The sequence below is a fragment of the Perca fluviatilis genome, chromosome 10 (assembly GCF_010015445.1).
Source record: "Perca fluviatilis chromosome 10, GENO_Pfluv_1.0, whole genome shotgun sequence".
Classification (NCBI taxonomy): Eukaryota; Metazoa; Chordata; class Actinopteri; order Perciformes; family Percidae; genus Perca; species Perca fluviatilis.
In genome coordinates, this window is record NC_053121.1 from 2,480,861 (window position 1) to 2,498,348 (window position 17,488).

A 17,488-nucleotide genomic window follows, 5' to 3' on the forward strand; every position below is an offset into this window, starting at 1 on the left:
CGCAATTTTGTAATTTTCTAAATTTCTGATCCTCTGAATAAAAACTGAAAATTGGAAAAACCGTTTAAAGATCCAATTTTTTAATTTATCAAGGCGGAAAAAAATGAAAAATTGGATATTTGAACCCATTTTTCTGTTTTCCAAATGTCCGTTTATGCTTAGAAAATTGAACTGATAAGCGTTACACTGACCCTGTCCCTCAGTATTTCTTTTTTCAGAATACACCCCTTCAGTAAAGGATTAACAAAGTTACATTAAACTGTTTAAGAAGCATAGTAGTCACACAGTATTTGGCAGTGAGAGAACAGTCCTAATTTATCCATGCACAATATCAATATCAACCACAGGCAAGGTCCACATTCTGAACAAACCCATTAAGAACGACACAGTAAGAACATGAAAAGATTACAAGAATTCAAGACCCTGGAAGTGTGAGTTTTGTGTGTGTCTGTGTGTGCGTGCGTGTGTGTGGGAGTGTGTCTGTACATGTGTGTGTGTGTGTGTGTGTGTGTGGGGTGTGTCTGTACGTGTGTGTGTGTGTGTGTGTGTGTGGGAGTGTGTCTGTACATGTGTGTGTGTGTGTGCGTGCGTGTGTGTGGGAGTGTGTCTGTACATGTGTGTGTGTGTGTGTGTGTGTGTGTGTGTGTGTGTGTGTGTGTGTGTGTGTGTGTGTGTGTGGGAGTGTGTCCGTGCATGTGTGTGAATGTCAACAGCACAGTTGGTTTCCCAGGGAGACCAAAGGGCTATGACTCATGCAGTGCATAAAGCATTTTCTGGAATTTTAACAATATCGGAAGAATTATTATTTTCCCACAAAGCCCAGATAATTACATATAATCATATTAGAACCTTACAGAGTACTCAGGGAGTTTACTGTAAAAACCCACTCAATCCCACCCCCATAGGTCTATTATAGACCAAACAGTTTATCCCTGGATTATATTTCCATTCTCCAGCTCTTTCCTCGTGGAAAGCACCTTCCCCTTGCTCGATTGTGTGTTTTGTGTAATCACGTGTGTTTGTGTGTGTGTTTTAGACTAGTCCAGTCTGTGTGTGCAGGTGCAAGGGGTACGGTTGGTAAAGCAGAGTTGATCCCCCTTGGGGTATGTAGTAGCTGCAGTAGCTGGGTTCTGCTAAATAGGGGGCACTGTGATCAGCCATGTACGGAGCGGGCTGGTAGAAGCACGTTACATGGTCTGTGTTAGGGATAATGTTCTGCTCGCCGAGAACCTTCAGTGCCAGCACCGTGATCATGTTCAGCGTCTGACGCCTCTCATGGCCCATCAGACACACTGTGCTGTCGTCGACCACACGACGCAGCGTCATCAGGTACTGGTACTTGCTTCTCTCCTCGCCGATAAAGTGGTTCTTCAAGTAGGACAGGATCTTCCTCTGTTGCTCCTGCACGTCAGGGAAGTCGATAAAAAAGCGTGAGCACATGTAGCGCTCCAGTGTCTTTATCTGAGTCTCGCTGGCCGGTCGGTAGTCTCTGACCAACAGGTTGCTGTATTTTAGCAAGCCGCCACCTCGGATCTCCTCAGGATTCCTGGTAGCGATTAGGCGGTAGCGCAGGTGGTCCATGGCCGCCTCAAAGTCACCATACATGCTCTCTGCCAGGACCTCGACAGCAGGGACCGAGCAAGATGTTTGAGGCGCACTGCTCTGTTCAGGCACGACTGCGGGTACCTTAGGGGCCTCTTTTCTCCCAGGCACAGGGCTCGGTGCCTCGTCGGCTTTTGGAGGGCCGGATTCCCCTGGGCCTTCAGACGGAGAGAGAGGCAGCACATGTGAGTTGGAGCTCGGGATAGTGATTGGAAAAGAGACAGGCTCTGCAACCCGAGGCAACGATGAGATATAATCTTTTTCCTTTATATCCTCCAACTGTAGGAGAGGAATTCCTGGCTGGGGAGAGGACTCTTTAATCTGTTCCTCGCTGTCTGTGTTCGCTATCAAAGGCTCCGTGTCTGAAGATACCTGAGGTACAAGGTCCTCTGACTCCACCGGCGGAGTGAGGCAGAGGAGAGGAGGGCTGAGGCAGAGAGAAGGGGGGCTAAGACAGAGTGGAGGAGGGCTGGGGCTAAGCATTGGAGGGGTGAGGTAAGGAGGTGAGCTGAGGCAGGATGAGGTAGGGCTCAAGCTCAGGGGTGGAGAGCTGAAGCTTGTGGCAGGGCTGACGGTGTTCAGTGGCAGAGATGCGAGGCAGTGAGAGGGAGGGGTCAGACATGGGGGAGGGCTGAGGCTGGGGGGCGAGGGAGTGAAGCAGGGAGGGGAAAGACTGAGTACAGGAGGTGTGAGACAGCAAACGGGAGGGGTGACACATTGGGAAGAGGAGGGAGAACTGTGTGTGGTCTCTTGTTGGCAGCCGTTTGGCTGACTCAAGTCCATCTTTTTGGTTTGTGGTTCTCTGATTTCATCTTCATCACTGAGCTCAACTTCTGAGGTATGTACAGGATCTGGGGTGTTTGAGCGGGACGTATCAGTGTGTGAAACTAACGTGTCCACTGAGTCAAGAGGCTCTGATTGTTTGGGTGCACAGGCGGTTTCACTAGGGGAGGGCTGGCTTTGCTCATCACAAGCCACATGTGTAGATGGGGACTCTTTCACGCTCTGAATACTTGTCTCACATGATCTCTCTGTGATTAGCTGAGGCGGTGGGGGCTCTTGAGGTAAAGCAGACATGGGATCCACAGCAGAGGTGAAGATTATATCAGGGGCTGGATCAGGGGCTAAGGTAAGGTCTAGGTTGGAAGCTAGGTTACTGGAAGGGGTTGGTTCAGGCCCAGGGTTTGTTTCAGTAGAAAAACTGGTTGGTTCTGAACTGGGAGCTGTTGGCTCTGGATCAAAGGCTACCTCATGTTCAGGTTCAGATTCAGGTTCCGGTTCAGGGCTAGGGCAGGGGTTTGGAACCAGACAGGGCTCTATGACAAGTTCGCTTTCAGAGACTGGACTGGGGTACGGATTGGGGGTTACCTTCCTACACATCCTGCGAGGGGGTTTGGGAGAAGAGTGTTTAAGCACCACCATGTGAGAAAGTCTCTCTGAGGCCTTACAAGAGGGAGAAGAGGAGGTCTTTTTGTCAGAAACAAGGCTGGCTGGTGCAGGTAAATTATCCTGAGTATCTGGAGGGCTGACGGCATCAAGTGTGTTAGGTGTTTTATCTGATTTATCTGTGTGTAGTGTGCCATGGATCTCCGGTGTATCATGTGTGCCAGCAGGCTCTGTGTTGTAAAGTGTGAGGGATATGCAAGATGTGGAGCAGGAACAATCAATACTCTGTGTGTCTTCTACGTTTTTAGCTTCTGATGCTAAAATCTCTTCTGTCATTTCACTTATTTCTGTCTCCTTTTTTCTCTGTCCTTGCTCACCAGTCTCTGTTTCGACTTTTCTTTCACCTGCTAACTGTGTCTCCGTCTCTGCATGCGAAGATGTGCTGGAGTCTGGAGCCGTTGCATGTTGTGTTTTGTCTTTCTCATCGCTCCTCTGATCCTCACTGAAACACTCAGGGAAGTCTTCGCTGTGACGTTCTTCTGCCAGGTTTGGAGACTCTGTCTGGGTTCTGTTTGAGCTCTTCGGCGGCTCGGACTGTCCCGTTTGCTCTGTAAGTGCATTCCATTCATCAGGGGGGTTTGTGTGGTTGGATTGTTCATTGTGGGCAGAGAGTTCCTTGTGATTTGAATGTGCTGGTTGTTGGCCATCACATGTCTTGGTTTGCTCTGACTGTTCTATCTCTGTCAAACATTTGGACATGTCAGAGAGCTCTGGCTCGTGTCTGAGTTCAATCTGAGCTGGTGGTTCAGCTTTCTCAGAAGTTTGTTTCTTTTCTGACAAAAGGTTTGGAGACGTCTGGTCCGAGGAGTCCGTCTCATTGAAGGTATCTCTGTGTCCTGACACTTCTTTCAGCTCCACGGCTGTTTTCTCTTTGTTGTGTTTTTCAACTGTGCAGTCTTTTGTCTGGTTTGAATGTTCAGTGTGTTGTGAGAGTTCTGTCTGGGACTCCTTTTCATGCACCTCATCTCTCTGTTGTGTCTGGCTGATATGTGACCCCTCTTTGCTGGATGAGTCTCTACCAGAGGTCTTCTCTGTTTCCGGAGCAGTGGCCTGTTGGAGCAAAGAGGGAGAGTCTTTATTCTGATGGGCTGCAGGCGGGCCCATTAGATCAACGGTATTGTTCTTATGGGGAGACTCCTGCTGCATGTAGGACTCCAGGAGACGATCCAGGATGATCTGGAAGGAATCAACGCTGAACTCAAACTGCCGCCTCAGCACGCTCACAAATTTGAGCTCCAGGTTTTTGCCACTGTTGTTTGAGAGCGAGATGAGGCTCCAGCGGTCGTGCTCAGTGAAGACCTTGACCATTTTCTGGACGTAGGCCTCCTTCATTGTGGCGCTGCTGATCCGCTCCCTGTTGACCCCAGCAGGTAGGCAGTCCAGCAAGCAGCCCAGCACTGACTCCTTGATCACCTGCGAAGACAAAAGGTCAACAACATGACAGCTGCAACTAACGACAATGCAATCCGAACGCAATTTTGCTTTTTAACATTTAATTGAATTTGTGATGCTCTTGTGGTTTAGTTTTCTGCATAATGCAGTTACAGTTATTAAAGCCAGTAATATTGATCCACACTAATGGTAAAATGTTCCACGATTAAATTAGGGTGTGGCTTGCAATAACATCATAATCAATACAGCACCATAAAAAATCAATATTGCAACTCCATAGAGATAGTAGAGATCCAGTGTCATCCTCAAGGATATTACAGCAGAATAAAAGCAGGTTCATGCAGGGGATTGAACCCTAATGCTTCACTCTTATTACATTAACCTGCTTCCTTTTCCTAACCAAGCAGCACAGTAATCATACCTGGAACTCCTCCTGACTGGGCAACTCCACTCCAAAGATGATGTCCAGGTCCTTGTAGCTGGTTCCGTTGTCTCGGACGAGGACGTGGCTGGCCGTGGAGCCGTTCAGGCGAACATCTCTGACTGTGATTCCCAGCTTCTGCAGCCGGGCCCGCACGGCTATGATGATGTCTCGGGGACGCAACTCCAACGTGGGGAAGTTCCCGCGGCCGTGGATTGGAACCACCTCTGACAAAACCTGATGGAGAACCTCGACCTGCTCAGTGTTGAGGCTGTGGAACCGCTGACTGGATTTAGTTTCAGACATGCTGCTGCCCTGAAATGAGGGAAGGAGGACGACAGTGAGAGTTTATTACAACTCACCCATACAAATTGTGTTATGTGTTTAACTCTCTCGCTCTCTCTGCTTCACACACACACACACACACACACAAAAGAAAAAAAAAAAAAAAAAAAAAAAAAAAAAAAAAACCCGCCAGTCTGCTGTCTGCAAGTCACAGCTTGGCTGACAGCTTTTCCACAATGCTAATGTGACTGCTGTGTTGACAGGCTGACACATGGAGTGATCCACATACTAGATGTGCTTTGAATACATTTTTTCCACTGCTCAACCAGATCACCACAAATTAAGAGAAAGTGTTTGACTGGAATCACAGAATCAGAAACATATTGCGTTGTTCACTACCCGAGACTTAAATCACACCAATTAGTCCCTTTATTTGCACTCCATCTCAGATAGATACAATATCTGGATCAGTTCAAAACATTACATTGTATAACAATAAAACCAATGTTTAATATAGCCTATACTATACTAAATTGTTGTATAAGATAATCATAACAATAATAATAATAATAATAATAAGTATTTAAATACCAAGTTAATGATAAATCTTTGTTTATTGATTGTTTCCACCAGAGGAGCAAGGGTTAAGCCGAATGAGTCATCACCAGCAGACTGCATTAATCACACCAACGTCACTAATTAAAGACACACATCTGTCGTTTTTGTGTCAGTGTGTGCAGCACGATGATTTGTGTGCCTTACAAACAATGACTGACACACATTCGCGTGAGTGCACACAAGCTTTCATATAAGACCTTTGTAAAGTGGAATGCGAATTGGAACAAAGTGGGATTTAATATCAGCCAATTATGTCTGTTTGGCTTCCACATGTGTAATCCTCCTGGCAGTTACGCACAAAGCCTCTGCATCCATACTCCCATCAATCAATCTCTACAAACTAGACACCGTTTTCAATAGACCAAACAACATTTGCCTAACCAAGTCAGTCAGAATAGTCTGTTATGTGATTGAGTGTGTGTTTGCGGGCGCATGTAAAAGTGCTTCAGGGAGTGAGTGTTGTGTTTGAGTGCGCATCTGTGGTTCATAGCAGCCCATTATGATCCTTTGTTGGCTTTAATCAATAGCCGTCAGTCAGTGCTGCAGCTGAATGCTGATTGCTGTGATTTGTCGATACCAGCAGGGCAAACATTGGAGTACTAATGAGCAGTAATGGGATGCTTTCTGGTAGCAGTTTGTCAGACATCAGAGAGCTATACTCTGTAAAACCACAAACAATGTATTATAGGGAGCGTTTATAAATATTCTAATCCATGTTGCACACATTTCAGCAAAAACTAAATAACAGCACTTTACTCCATAGCATCTGTTACGCTTAAAAAGAACCGAGTATGCTTACCAGAAGACAAAGAAGTTGAGTCTGAAAGCCCAAAGCTCCTAAAAAATCTGTCGTGGATGAGACATTTCTCTGTGCCACACTTTAACGAGGTGGACTTGTAATCACACATCCAGAGGCAATAAATATAGTCCCAGGTGTTGACACTGGTCATATATATAATGAAACAATGTGTTGAGGAGGCAGAGAGACACTGCGGGACTGTTTTCCAGCTAGCCCCTGTATCTCCCCCCCTCCCCTTTCGCAACTCTTCTGCAAACTTGCAGCCTGAGTGACTCATCCAGGCGTATCGGCTCAGCTCGCACATAATCTATGGCTACTGAAAACCCAACACACACGGAGGGTCTCTCACAGGCACCGGACAAAATCGAAAACAAACACAAAGAAGCGCTGTAAACTTATAGGTTGCTGTCTCTGGTATACAATCTATGAAGCACAATACATGAAAACAAAGAATTCTGTCCTGTGTATGAACTAACTAAGGACAGCCAGAATAGCTCTGTGTCCCTGAATTGTTTTACAATTATACAGTGATATTGTAACTAGGCTATATAAATTTCCTTTTATTCACATCCATTCACTTAAACCGTTATGATCTCATTAACTACGGTAAATGCTGAAATAGAAGTTAACAACTCAGTATTTGTCGTGTTACACTACAAAAAAATGTAATCACATTGTCTGCTGACCAGAAGTATGTATGTATAGGATCTTCGAAGTTATACTGCTAAACTAATACTTCTGTAAACAATAACGGGAATTGTTTCCCTATTAAATAACCACCAACAGGAGTCTTATTTGTATATTGTATTTGTGTATATTATGTGCCTATATATGTTGCTGTCTCTATTTTACAGTATGTGTCTATATTACTATTTGTCTACTGAATGTTTACTACTACATGTCTATTTGTTGAATGTATAGAGAGTTAACACCTACCGAAGTCAATGTGTATGTACAGTAAGTAGGCTGTACTTGGCCAATAAAACGGATTCTGATTTTGATTCTGATCTATCTAGTTTTGTACATTCTGGTTCACAGTCCACCACTGCCACACATTTACTGGAAGTGATGCTGAGCCCTGCTGAACATCACTCTGCCCTGCTTGTCTTCGCTTTAATCACCTAATCACTCCTGAGATACCAGGTGAGGCCAGTTAACCGTAATTAAGTGCCTGGCAGGATAAAGGGCAGATGTAGCCTACTTCTGCATGAGGACCGGGATTAAAAGCACATTAAATACCGGCATGGAAGCTCCCGTGCAGCCACACAAAAGTCAATTATCCAACTTCACAGAGCTGGGGGTTTCTTACCTGTTGCTGTGGCATTTGAGGGAGCGACTGGCTCCTAGCTTGGCAGTAGAACGAAACCTGGACCTGGTCCACCGAGCTTCAGTACCGGAGAGTCTGTGTCTCTTGTACGTGGGGTCGTTTTGCTTTTAAAGTGCCTACCACCCACTCCGGTTAGGCTTGGTGCTGATGCGGCTCTATCTCTTATAAGGCATATGAGGATAAAATCTGTGCGCGAGTTCATCCGGGCGCTGTCCAGGAGCTCGCGTGGTGCTGAAATGAAGACTGAAATGACTCCTCGCGCTCTTGTTTTCTCCTCCGGCCGCCCGGAGCGTAACGCAGTTTCCATAGCGACCTGCCGTCATTCAGTTATGACTGGGGTGTGTGTATGTGTGTGTGTGTGTGTGTGTGTGTGTGTGTGTGTGTGTGTGTGTGTGTGTACAGAAGTACAAAAATTATGGGGAAGTTGTGTGGCGCGTGGGGCGTTGCAAGTGTAATCTAATTCGAATATGTGTGCCAGCTCCATATTACAAATACAAGTTTAAAATAGGTCTACGAGGTAAATTTAGAACCGAGATGAAACTTTTAAATGGAAATGGAAATGGACTGTATTTATATAGCGCTTTTCTAGTCTTAACGAGAACTCAAAGCGCTTTTACATAGGCTACAGGAACCATTCACACATATTCATACCTTATATACTGTCTATGATTCATACACTGTGGCCGAGGCTGCCGTACAAGGTGCCACCTGCTCATCAGATAAGCTCAAGCTTGACTGTAGCCGTAGCCTACAGGCTGAATGGAGAAGCGCTTTGTTGCGTGTCTAAAATGGACAGTGTCACCTCAAACGTTAGGACGTGGCTGTGCTGGGGTTGAGGCCAGGACTATATGTTTGTTTTATGCAGCTAACTGAAAGGGAGACAACCTTTGGACAACGTTGGGGAACGTTTCTGAAACACTTCTCAGTCACTTCTTCACTCTCCATTACGCACGCATCATTGTTCAGTGCTGTGTCCATACAGAGTATCAGCAGCACATAGGCTACAGTATGAGTCATCCATGCTGCATCCCCCCCCTCCGACCTAGCCGTTAATCCCCCCCAGCCCCCTTCGGCGGGCCGGTGCACGCACACACCGAACCTTTTTCTCTCTGGACAACCGATTATATATTTTCCCCTCATGCTGCATTTTCTTGCTGTCTGTTCCATCTCTTTAACAACAACTAGCCTAAATCCCTTAAAGTACTCACAGGTCAGTACAGAATAGCCTACCATTCTCTCCATGCAGAACTCTACAAAAACGGTTAGCCTGCCCTACATGTTACATACTCGTCGTCAATGCATCAGAAGTAGCCTAATAAAGGAAAAGAAACGGGATTAAAAGTAAACAGTGAGTGGTTTTGGTAGAAAAAGGTCAATTTATCCATCACAAAAAAAAACACACACACACAAATGACGTCACTAGACGTGTACTACAGCCTACCGATACCGGGTACAAACTATTTTTAGCCTGGGTGGAACTTGTCTGCTTTGGACACGCATGCCCGTCCACCTCTCAAACGGTCGTGACGTAGGAGGCGCGAGCTCGCTATGCAAAATCGTGACAGTGTGACGACGGTGAAAGCGATTGGATTCAAAGATGAACATGAATCAAGATGGTTCCCGTGTCGTGGTCTAGCCACAATGTCTACGGGTTTAGCCGTCGGTCTTACAAATCGATGCAATTGTCCAGCAGTACGGACGACAGATCATATCACACATGGACCCATGTGTCTAATATTACGCTATTTATTTATAATTAGGCTAGAAGTATAACTCAAAACAGGTAAAATCCGAAGAAAAATCGCAAACTGCTTCAACGTCACTCTGCTGCGCATGCGTCACATGACACGGCCGCATTGACAACGTTTCTTAAACGGTTTACAAAGTAAGCTCTTACTTGAATAAATTACCAAACTCTTCCGAAGGAAAACTATGTGTCAACAATTATAAGATAGTCGTTTTGACTGCCGTTCTACCTAACTGATTTCAAGCAAATGCGGAAGTACGCACAAGTGAAGCCTCTTGTCTCGCTAGAGTTGCGAAGATACGCTATCTTAAAAAAAAAAAAAAATCAAAACAAACAACTCTGGGAAATAAGTGAGTGGCTGGATGCCACTTTATATCTGTACATAACCAGTCCAGAGTGTTTGTCTCAGATAGAGACCTTCATCATGTCGAATATGGAGAGTATCCTTTCCTGTGTAGTCTAACATGCATAACGGTAGATGCAGTTACCTAGCAGTAGCAGTCAGAGACGTTAGCTAGAGGGGTTTGGTAGCTAACGTTAATCTTGTTATGCAATAGCTTGCAACTTCTGCCCAGTCATTCAGTGATGAAGGAAAAGTGGGCTTGCTTAACTAATTTGATGACTCTTTGATTACATTTTCAACGTTTGTCTCGCCTGCACTGCCTTGGCTTGAATTAGCTCGATGTCTTTATGTGCTTCAGATTATATTCAGTAGTATAACTCCTATGTATTACCATTAACGTTACTAAGATAAACCTTCCCTTGACTAGCCGTACAGAACACTTGTTTAACCTCAAGTTTGCTACCAAGGAGCTACAACGCAACTCCAAGAAATGTGACAAAGAGGAAAAGACAGAGAAGGCTAAAGTGAAGCAGGTTGACTTGTTCAGTTGTATATTTGTTATTGGAGACCAACATCCAGGGACAAGCTGGGCTACAGTGCAGCTATACTCAGTGGTGTAGTCTAATGTATTGTAGTGGGTGTACTGTATGTGTATGGGCCAGTATGGGGGGGGGTGAGGTCTGGGTGTCCGCCCCTAGGGAAATTTTGAGCATTAAAGACTTAATTTCCTGCATTTTGATACACTTTTATGCACCAATTCACAGCTGACATATTTTTAATTAGCCTATGCAAAGAAAACACACACATGACAATTCAAAATATGTCAAAAATATGATGGAAAGTATGTTGTTGTATGTCATTGCACATTTTATATATCGGAAATGAAGGAGCTTTCTTTATACTGCGTATACCTGCGTATCCCGTAGACTACACCACTGGCTATACTCTTATGTGTGTGTATGCACTTCTCTTTCCTTTGTTTCTCAGGCTATCCAGAAGGGTAATATGGAGACAGCCAAGATCCATGCAGAGAATGCCATCCGTCATAAGCATCAGTCCATTAACTTCTTGAGGATGAGCGCACGTGTGGATGCTGTGTCTTCAAGGGTCCAGACTGCTGTCACTATGAACCAGGTCAGCCTTGCTTTCTGATGTTACGTAAAGCAGGTAAATGATTACCAATGAAAAACACATACCCAACCTATTGACTGCAGTCACACATCCATTTTTCAAGATAACCTCTTATTCAGAGTGTTGGCAGATCATTTCAATTAGAGAAAATGAGCATACGTTTGTACTGTTTGCTGTAGTGAAAAATTAACTCTACCACAAATGATAATTCCACCATGTTTCCTACATTTAGCTGGTTGTATACATTCACTTACCTGGTTAACATTGTTAACTTCTTTTCTTTATGATTATTTTTGTGTTCATTTTCTGCCTTTATTGGATTGCAATCATAGAAAGAGATGAATGAAATGGTCAGCATCTTAACCCCTAAGCCACAGGGCCAACCCAACCGACATTGTAGCTTCTGAAAACAGCAGACCCAGTAGCCATCCACTTTAACTGTCTCCTGCCTCCTTGCTAATCACTGGCAAAGATGTAGAAATCACATGACTTTTACCTGATACCGCTGTAGTAGACATAGATATTCACATTCACCAGATATTTCACTGTGCATGTAGTTTTTAAAGTGTATATTTTGAAAACTGCATCTAATTTCAGAAGGTAAAGAGCCGCAGAGTGTGAAATGACTTCAGGTTACAAAAGTTCAAAGTAGTCCTCCACTCAGTCAAAAGTCCTACACAAAGGAGACAGGCGGAGGGAGAGTGAGCAAAAAAAGGCAAGCAGACATGCAAACAAAAAGCCACCAATTACATAATGTCATTAGGCTATTAGCTAGTTGCTCTTATGAGAGTGACAGCCTCTTTAAATGGCTTTAATTCCGGTTCACTATAGAACAGGCATCATTCCATAGATTATAACTTAATAGCGTCTATAGAAATGGAAGCACCCACAGTGTGAGATGGCATAGCTGAAAAACACCTTTTTACGTTGTTGTACTACTGCTGCCTGTCTCAAAAACATGAACACAATATGATAATAAACCCCTCTACTATAATTTGATCAACTACTGGTAAATTGGTTTTACAAGATTAAACCTTAATCAGAGTCATTTTTGGAATATTAGGGATGCTTTTCAGATGAGAGGTAGTCATGACAAAGTATCTGTTTACAAAGCTAAAAGCGACACCTAGTGGAAAAACAAGGGAACAGCACTTCAAGCGTTGCCATGTTCACAGCCATCTGCCTGTCTGACTTCACATGCCCTGATTCCGTTTTTGAATCCAAAACCAATAAGACGAGTAAAAAGAGAGAAGACTACAGAGGCTTCAACACTTTATTTGATGTGTCTTTTGCCCAGGTATCTAAATCCATGTCTGGAGTGGTCAAGTCCATGGATGCCACACTGAAGAGTATGAACTTAGAGAAGGTAAAAAGTTACCTCATATGCACGCAGACAGACACGTACGCATGTTGATTGAGATTTTCGTAATGTTTTTCTTATTTTTTCTATACAGATCTCTGCATTGATGGAGAAGTTTGAAACCCAATTTGAAACTCTGGACGTGCAGACAGCTCAGATGGAAGACACAATGGGCAACACCACCACTCTGACCACACCTCAGGTAATAAGCACTGTCCTCTTACAAGTAGGTAATACTATGCTTATGTGGCTACTTATAAAGGCAGACTTAACCCCAGTACGACATATTTGTTAAAAAATTTTGTTTTTCTTGGCTGGTCCCTAGAATGAAGTGGACACGCTGTTGCATGAAATGGCTGATGAAGCAGGGTGAGTATGGCCCATATCCCCAACATAAATAACAGCTAAAAACACTGATAGAGGAGACACATAATACAGGGAATTAAAACAACAAAACAGGTGGCCAGGATAGCTCACTTGGTAGAGCAGGCGCACATATATAGAGGTTTATGCCTCGACACAGAAGGTACATGGTTCGAGTCCGACCTGTGATGGTTTTCTTTTTATTTTATTGTTTTTTTTCGATAGGGACCATGCATACATTTTTGTATAAAAAAACACCATGTGCCAGAATTAGTAAAAATAACTACTTTTCATCTGCAGTCCCTAGGCAGGTGAAAGTGTATGGATGATGAAATGTGTGACAGTTAGAAGTGAGAGCATCTCTGGTTTTCTAGGAGCCAGGAGACAGACAGACAGACAGACAGACAGACAGACAGACAGACACAGTTTTAAGTGAGTTTTAAAGGTATTGAATGTAGAACCCTCTCTTATTGGGAGGGGCAAGCTATTCCACAGTTTACCTCCCTATTAATGACAATACGTTTTGTCCAGAAGGGGTGCATCTAAATGGTCTCATACAGTCCCCTTTTACAGAGGCCCGTGTACCACCTCCGCTTTCAAGTCTTTGAGAAAGCCAAGGGGAGCGTAAATGCCCCCCCAAAAAATCTTTAAAAAAAAGACACTGAATGAATTGTACTAAAAGCTTTATTTAAATGACTTTCCCATAAAAAACACAGGAACGTACCTTATTCACTGTTTACTGTAACCCAAAGGAGCTAAGCAGCCACGCAGAAATTATGGTAAAAAGGGTTCTCTTTTCTTATTTCTATATTTTCTAGGTTGGATCTCAACCTGGAGCTTCCTTCAGGCCAGATCTCCTCACTGGCTTCATCTGTAGCATCAACAGAGCAGGTAACACATCCACTCTTATCCTTATGCTATTTGGTGTTTTATATACCAGAATAGAATGTATACATTATCTTTATGGTCTTTGGCAGTCTTACACAAATTAGTGTCACCCAAATTTCAAGTTATACTCCAAGGAAAACTCGACTCCTGCACGATTGAAAGTTTTTCGGAACAGTGTCTGTTTCTGGAATTATGCATAGTATGTAGGCTCTAATGAGGACACATTTTCACAATAAACAAAAATATGAAAAGATCCACTGACACATCTCAAAACACTCCTGCAGTTCAATACACGTCTCCACTGTTGATCTGTATGATCAACATGTTCAAAACAATAACCGTTTTCACCAAAACAGAGCTTTGGAACTCAATGGAGTAATAGTGGGACACAGAATCAGCCTTTTTCACCTGAACAATGACTGTTTGGATCATCGTGGTCATACCAGTCAACAGCTGAAAGGTGGAATATGTGGCAGGAAGTGTTTGAGTTGTTTCCTAAACATGTTTTGATACGTTTTCCATTATGCCGAGCCGCCATTGGAATCCATTGTTACCAAGCGGACCACAGCCGCTGTTTGTCTCTCATTTTATTTGTTAGGGACAATGTACAATTTGATGCATTGTACCAGAGTTAGCCTTAGGTTAATTTACATCTGCAGTCCCCAGGCAGGGCACAGTTTAAATCCAACAGTAAAACCATGACAACATCTAACAAAAAACAAGGCAGATCACAAATCCTGCATCAATATAATGCACATTGTGACACACACACACACACACACACACACACACACACACACACACACACACACACACACACACACACACACACACACACACACCTGTTCAGCACCATGTTGAAAAACAAAAAAATAATAGTAAAAAAAAGCAGGATGTTAGTGGTTGCAGAGTTGATTGGTTTTTAAATAATGTTTTAAATGAAATTTGAAGCTGCTGATGGAACTACAGGTCTTTATGTTGTCTGGAATAGCATTCTATTGAGTAATGGCTTTAACCGAAATAAACATAACTCCACACCTTACACCACACCCTTTCAAGCCTACAAAGGGTTAAGTGACACTCTGAGATGTATCGCTTTCAGTGCAGTTTCTAAAGCTGCCCCATTGACAAATCTATTGATTTATTTTTCAGACTTAAGGCCCCAGCCCTCACTGTGTTACCTGTTTTGTGTTGTTATCAGGATGAGCTCTCCCAGAGGCTGTCCAGACTGCGAGACCAGGTGTCATAATGATGTCGAAAATAACAAGACCGGGAAGAGAGAGAAGAGCAGGAGGAGCAAGAAGAGACAGGGAGTCAAAAAAGAAAGTAGAATGCAGAATAAAGCAAAAAAGGTGCTACGTGCCTGAAAGTTGTGTGTTGTAGGTTTGTTCTGTCGTGAGAAGTAAAAGAGCTGTCTAACAGCAGAAAAGGATTGAGAGGAAAACATTTACAGTCCTGACATTAAGTGCATCACATGCAGTTCTTCCATATTAATCTTCATCGGCGCACTCATATTTAAAAGGTTTTGTGATTATTTATTAGCCCATCAATAGGACACTGCTGTGCTGGCATGTTCTTTATTTTTAGGTGGTACACCTTAGACATATTTCTGAATGGGAATTTATTGCACAAAAAAAACCAATTGTGTACTACTTAATAGCCAATACCTCATTCCAAAGTTGTTATACACTATGTATAAAGTTCAAAGAGCAATATTTATTATTTATTTGTGTATTTATTAATTGCCAGCGTTACTGACTGAGTGTTAAGAGCATGCTTGTAATTTATATTTTATATATATTGTATGGTAGGGCTTATTGTAAATGGTTGCCTCGAACATGCTTTGAAGAAAGCTGGAATATCGTTGATTTTCTGCATGTAGCGGTAACAACTCTAGTGGCTTGCCGTGCACATGTATGCAAAGACAGAGTCATTAAAAGAGTTTTCAGCATGTTTTACTTGTCATGTTTTTTTTTGTCAGTTTATAGCTGTGTTTTGGCCAAAGTATGCATCCCAGCATGCCTCTCTGTTTCCATCTTACCCCTCCTCTTTCTCTCCTCCAACAGGGAACAGATGAGAGGTCAGAGGTGTCACCTGTAGAGGAAGCGGCCCTCTGCCGCTCGCATGCCAGTGCCTCATTACACACACACACACACACATACATAGTTCACCATCCCAGGGGGGGAGGCGAGACTCAGCTGGGAGCCATTACAGGTGCTGCCCAAGCGCGCACACACACACACACACACACACACACACACAGATATCTATACATGAACAGCCCCGTAGATGATGGGAGTCCTCTGGAGTGACACTCAGCCACCTCTGACCCTTTTTGTGTCCTTCCTAATCATCATCAGCGCACACTTAACTACATTCACAATCATCATCAGCGCCCCCCCAGACTTACACAAGTCTCTATTTGGCCTATTACGCACATACTTCTTCAAGTCCTCTCCAAGTCTTTGGAGTTATCCGCAAAACACTGACCCCGGTGATCCAACAGCTGTCAGTCATTTCTGCCAGGGGTTGGATCACCTACAATTTAAATTCTCTCTGTCCCTCTGCTGTCACAGTCACAAAATCTATTTGGTAAGTTTTATTTTAAATCTATTTTTAACCTTCAGTGGCCTACTATTTAAGTATGATAAAACACAGACAGTCTATCATGGCCTATTTTTCTCTCAACATGTGTGCAGGGATGCTTCCTACAGATGTGCTGGAGATGGTTCCTGTACGAGCACTGCTCTGGGGGGAGCCTGTGTTTGTATATCTGCGTGTGTCTCAGGTGTTGCGGGTGGCTTTCCTCCAGTGCCGTCAACACCTCCGTGTCTTGGTTCCTAGAGGAATGGTACTTGCTGACAGGCAGGGATCCGGTGGGCCGGTGGTCCTGTCCCCGTGGCCGACCTGCCTGCTTCTGCACAGGGGGGTGTGGGGAGCTCTGCTCAGAGCCACACACACACACACACGGTGAAAAAACTGTAATTGCAACAGACTACTACATGATTCACACACAGGAAATGATACATCCAGACAGTTGATGATGAAAAAGATACATGTTGCCAAAGCCCAGATCTTTATCTTGAGAATAAAGTTGAATATCTGTTTTAAAGGGCTGTCGTTGCTGAATAATTCCCAACAGGTTTTAGAAACAACTATGTGATGTGATGCTTAAAGGAAAATAGGGAAGTTTCACCAGGAACACTTCGCAACACTACGCCATCGTTTATTTTAAATTAATTGATGTCAGCCTTTAGTCAGCCGGACATGCAAAAATGTGAAATTTGTCTGCAAACAGCCACATAATTAAACATACAGTCTATAATAAGAATAAAGTTTCTATAAATAAATGAACAATGAATGACTATTCACTTGCGTTATGAGCAATTTTTTAAGCTGTTCCTGTTTCTCAGATGAGATGATTTGCTGCTTTTATTAGGCGTGTCATTGTAAACTGAATATCTTCGCTGTAATCTAAAAAATGATTGCACATTTATCGATGAAGGAAAGTGAATCGTTAGTTGCGGCCCTGCTTGCGTTTAAATGTAGCAGGTCTTTGTAGAAAATACAATTTTCCCTGTAAGTGGTACCAAATTACATAGTTATTTCTATGAAACTTCCCAAGAAATGTCTTTTAAAAATGACTGACCTACAAAATATACCAGATGTCCTTATGTGTACTTAAAGAAAAAAAAAACTTTATGGTGCATATTTACAGTATATATTACCACTTTGTGTTACAGTGTATCATCAGTGGTAAGTGTGT

At 43.4% G+C, this 17,488-nt stretch overlaps 2 protein-coding genes across 3 annotated transcripts; one reads left to right on the forward strand and one right to left on the reverse strand.

Annotated features, from left to right (window-relative positions):
- Positions 1–602: 602 nt before the first annotated feature.
- LOC120567016 (nascent polypeptide-associated complex subunit alpha, muscle-specific form) lies at positions 603–8,209 on the reverse strand. Of its 2 annotated transcripts, none has more exons than XM_039813790.1 (3): positions 7,873–8,209; positions 4,862–5,176; positions 603–4,461 (listed from the first exon to the last, which is right to left on the reverse strand). In XM_039813790.1, the coding sequence occupies exons 1-3, from the start codon at positions 7,885–7,887 to the stop codon at positions 1,033–1,035; spliced, it is 3,759 nt and encodes a 1,252-aa protein (XP_039669724.1). In that variant the 5' UTR covers positions 7,888–8,209; the 3' UTR covers positions 603–1,032. The 2 variants fall into 2 exon arrangements, with proteins under 2 accessions (XP_039669724.1, XP_039669725.1); XM_039813791.1 differs by lacking the exon at positions 7,873–8,209 and adding an exon at positions 6,564–6,755.
- A 1,713-nt stretch (positions 8,210–9,922) lies between these two features.
- On the forward strand, positions 9,923–15,676 carry LOC120567018 (charged multivesicular body protein 1b-like). Its single transcript, XM_039813792.1, has 8 exons — positions 9,923–10,077; positions 10,416–10,513; positions 10,968–11,114; positions 12,409–12,477; positions 12,566–12,673; positions 12,797–12,840; positions 13,653–13,725; positions 14,924–15,676. The coding sequence occupies exons 1-8, from the start codon at positions 10,062–10,064 to the stop codon at positions 14,969–14,971; spliced, it is 603 nt and encodes a 200-aa protein (XP_039669726.1). The 5' UTR covers positions 9,923–10,061; the 3' UTR covers positions 14,972–15,676.
- Positions 15,677–17,488: the final 1,812 nt, after the last annotated feature.

Coding starts and splice junctions, on each gene's coding strand:
- LOC120567016 (XM_039813790.1), bottom strand. Junction 4,462..4,861: donor CCAGTCAGGAGGAGTTCCAG/GTATGATTACTG, acceptor TTGTCTTCGCAG/GTGATCAAGGAGTCAGTGCT.
- LOC120567018 (XM_039813792.1), top strand. Junction 10,514..10,967: donor AGAAGGCTAAAGTGAAGCAG/GTTGACTTGTTC, acceptor TTTGTTTCTCAG/GCTATCCAGAAGGGTAATAT. Junction 13,726..14,923: donor CTGTAGCATCAACAGAGCAG/GTAACACATCCA, acceptor TGTTGTTATCAG/GATGAGCTCTCCCAGAGGCT.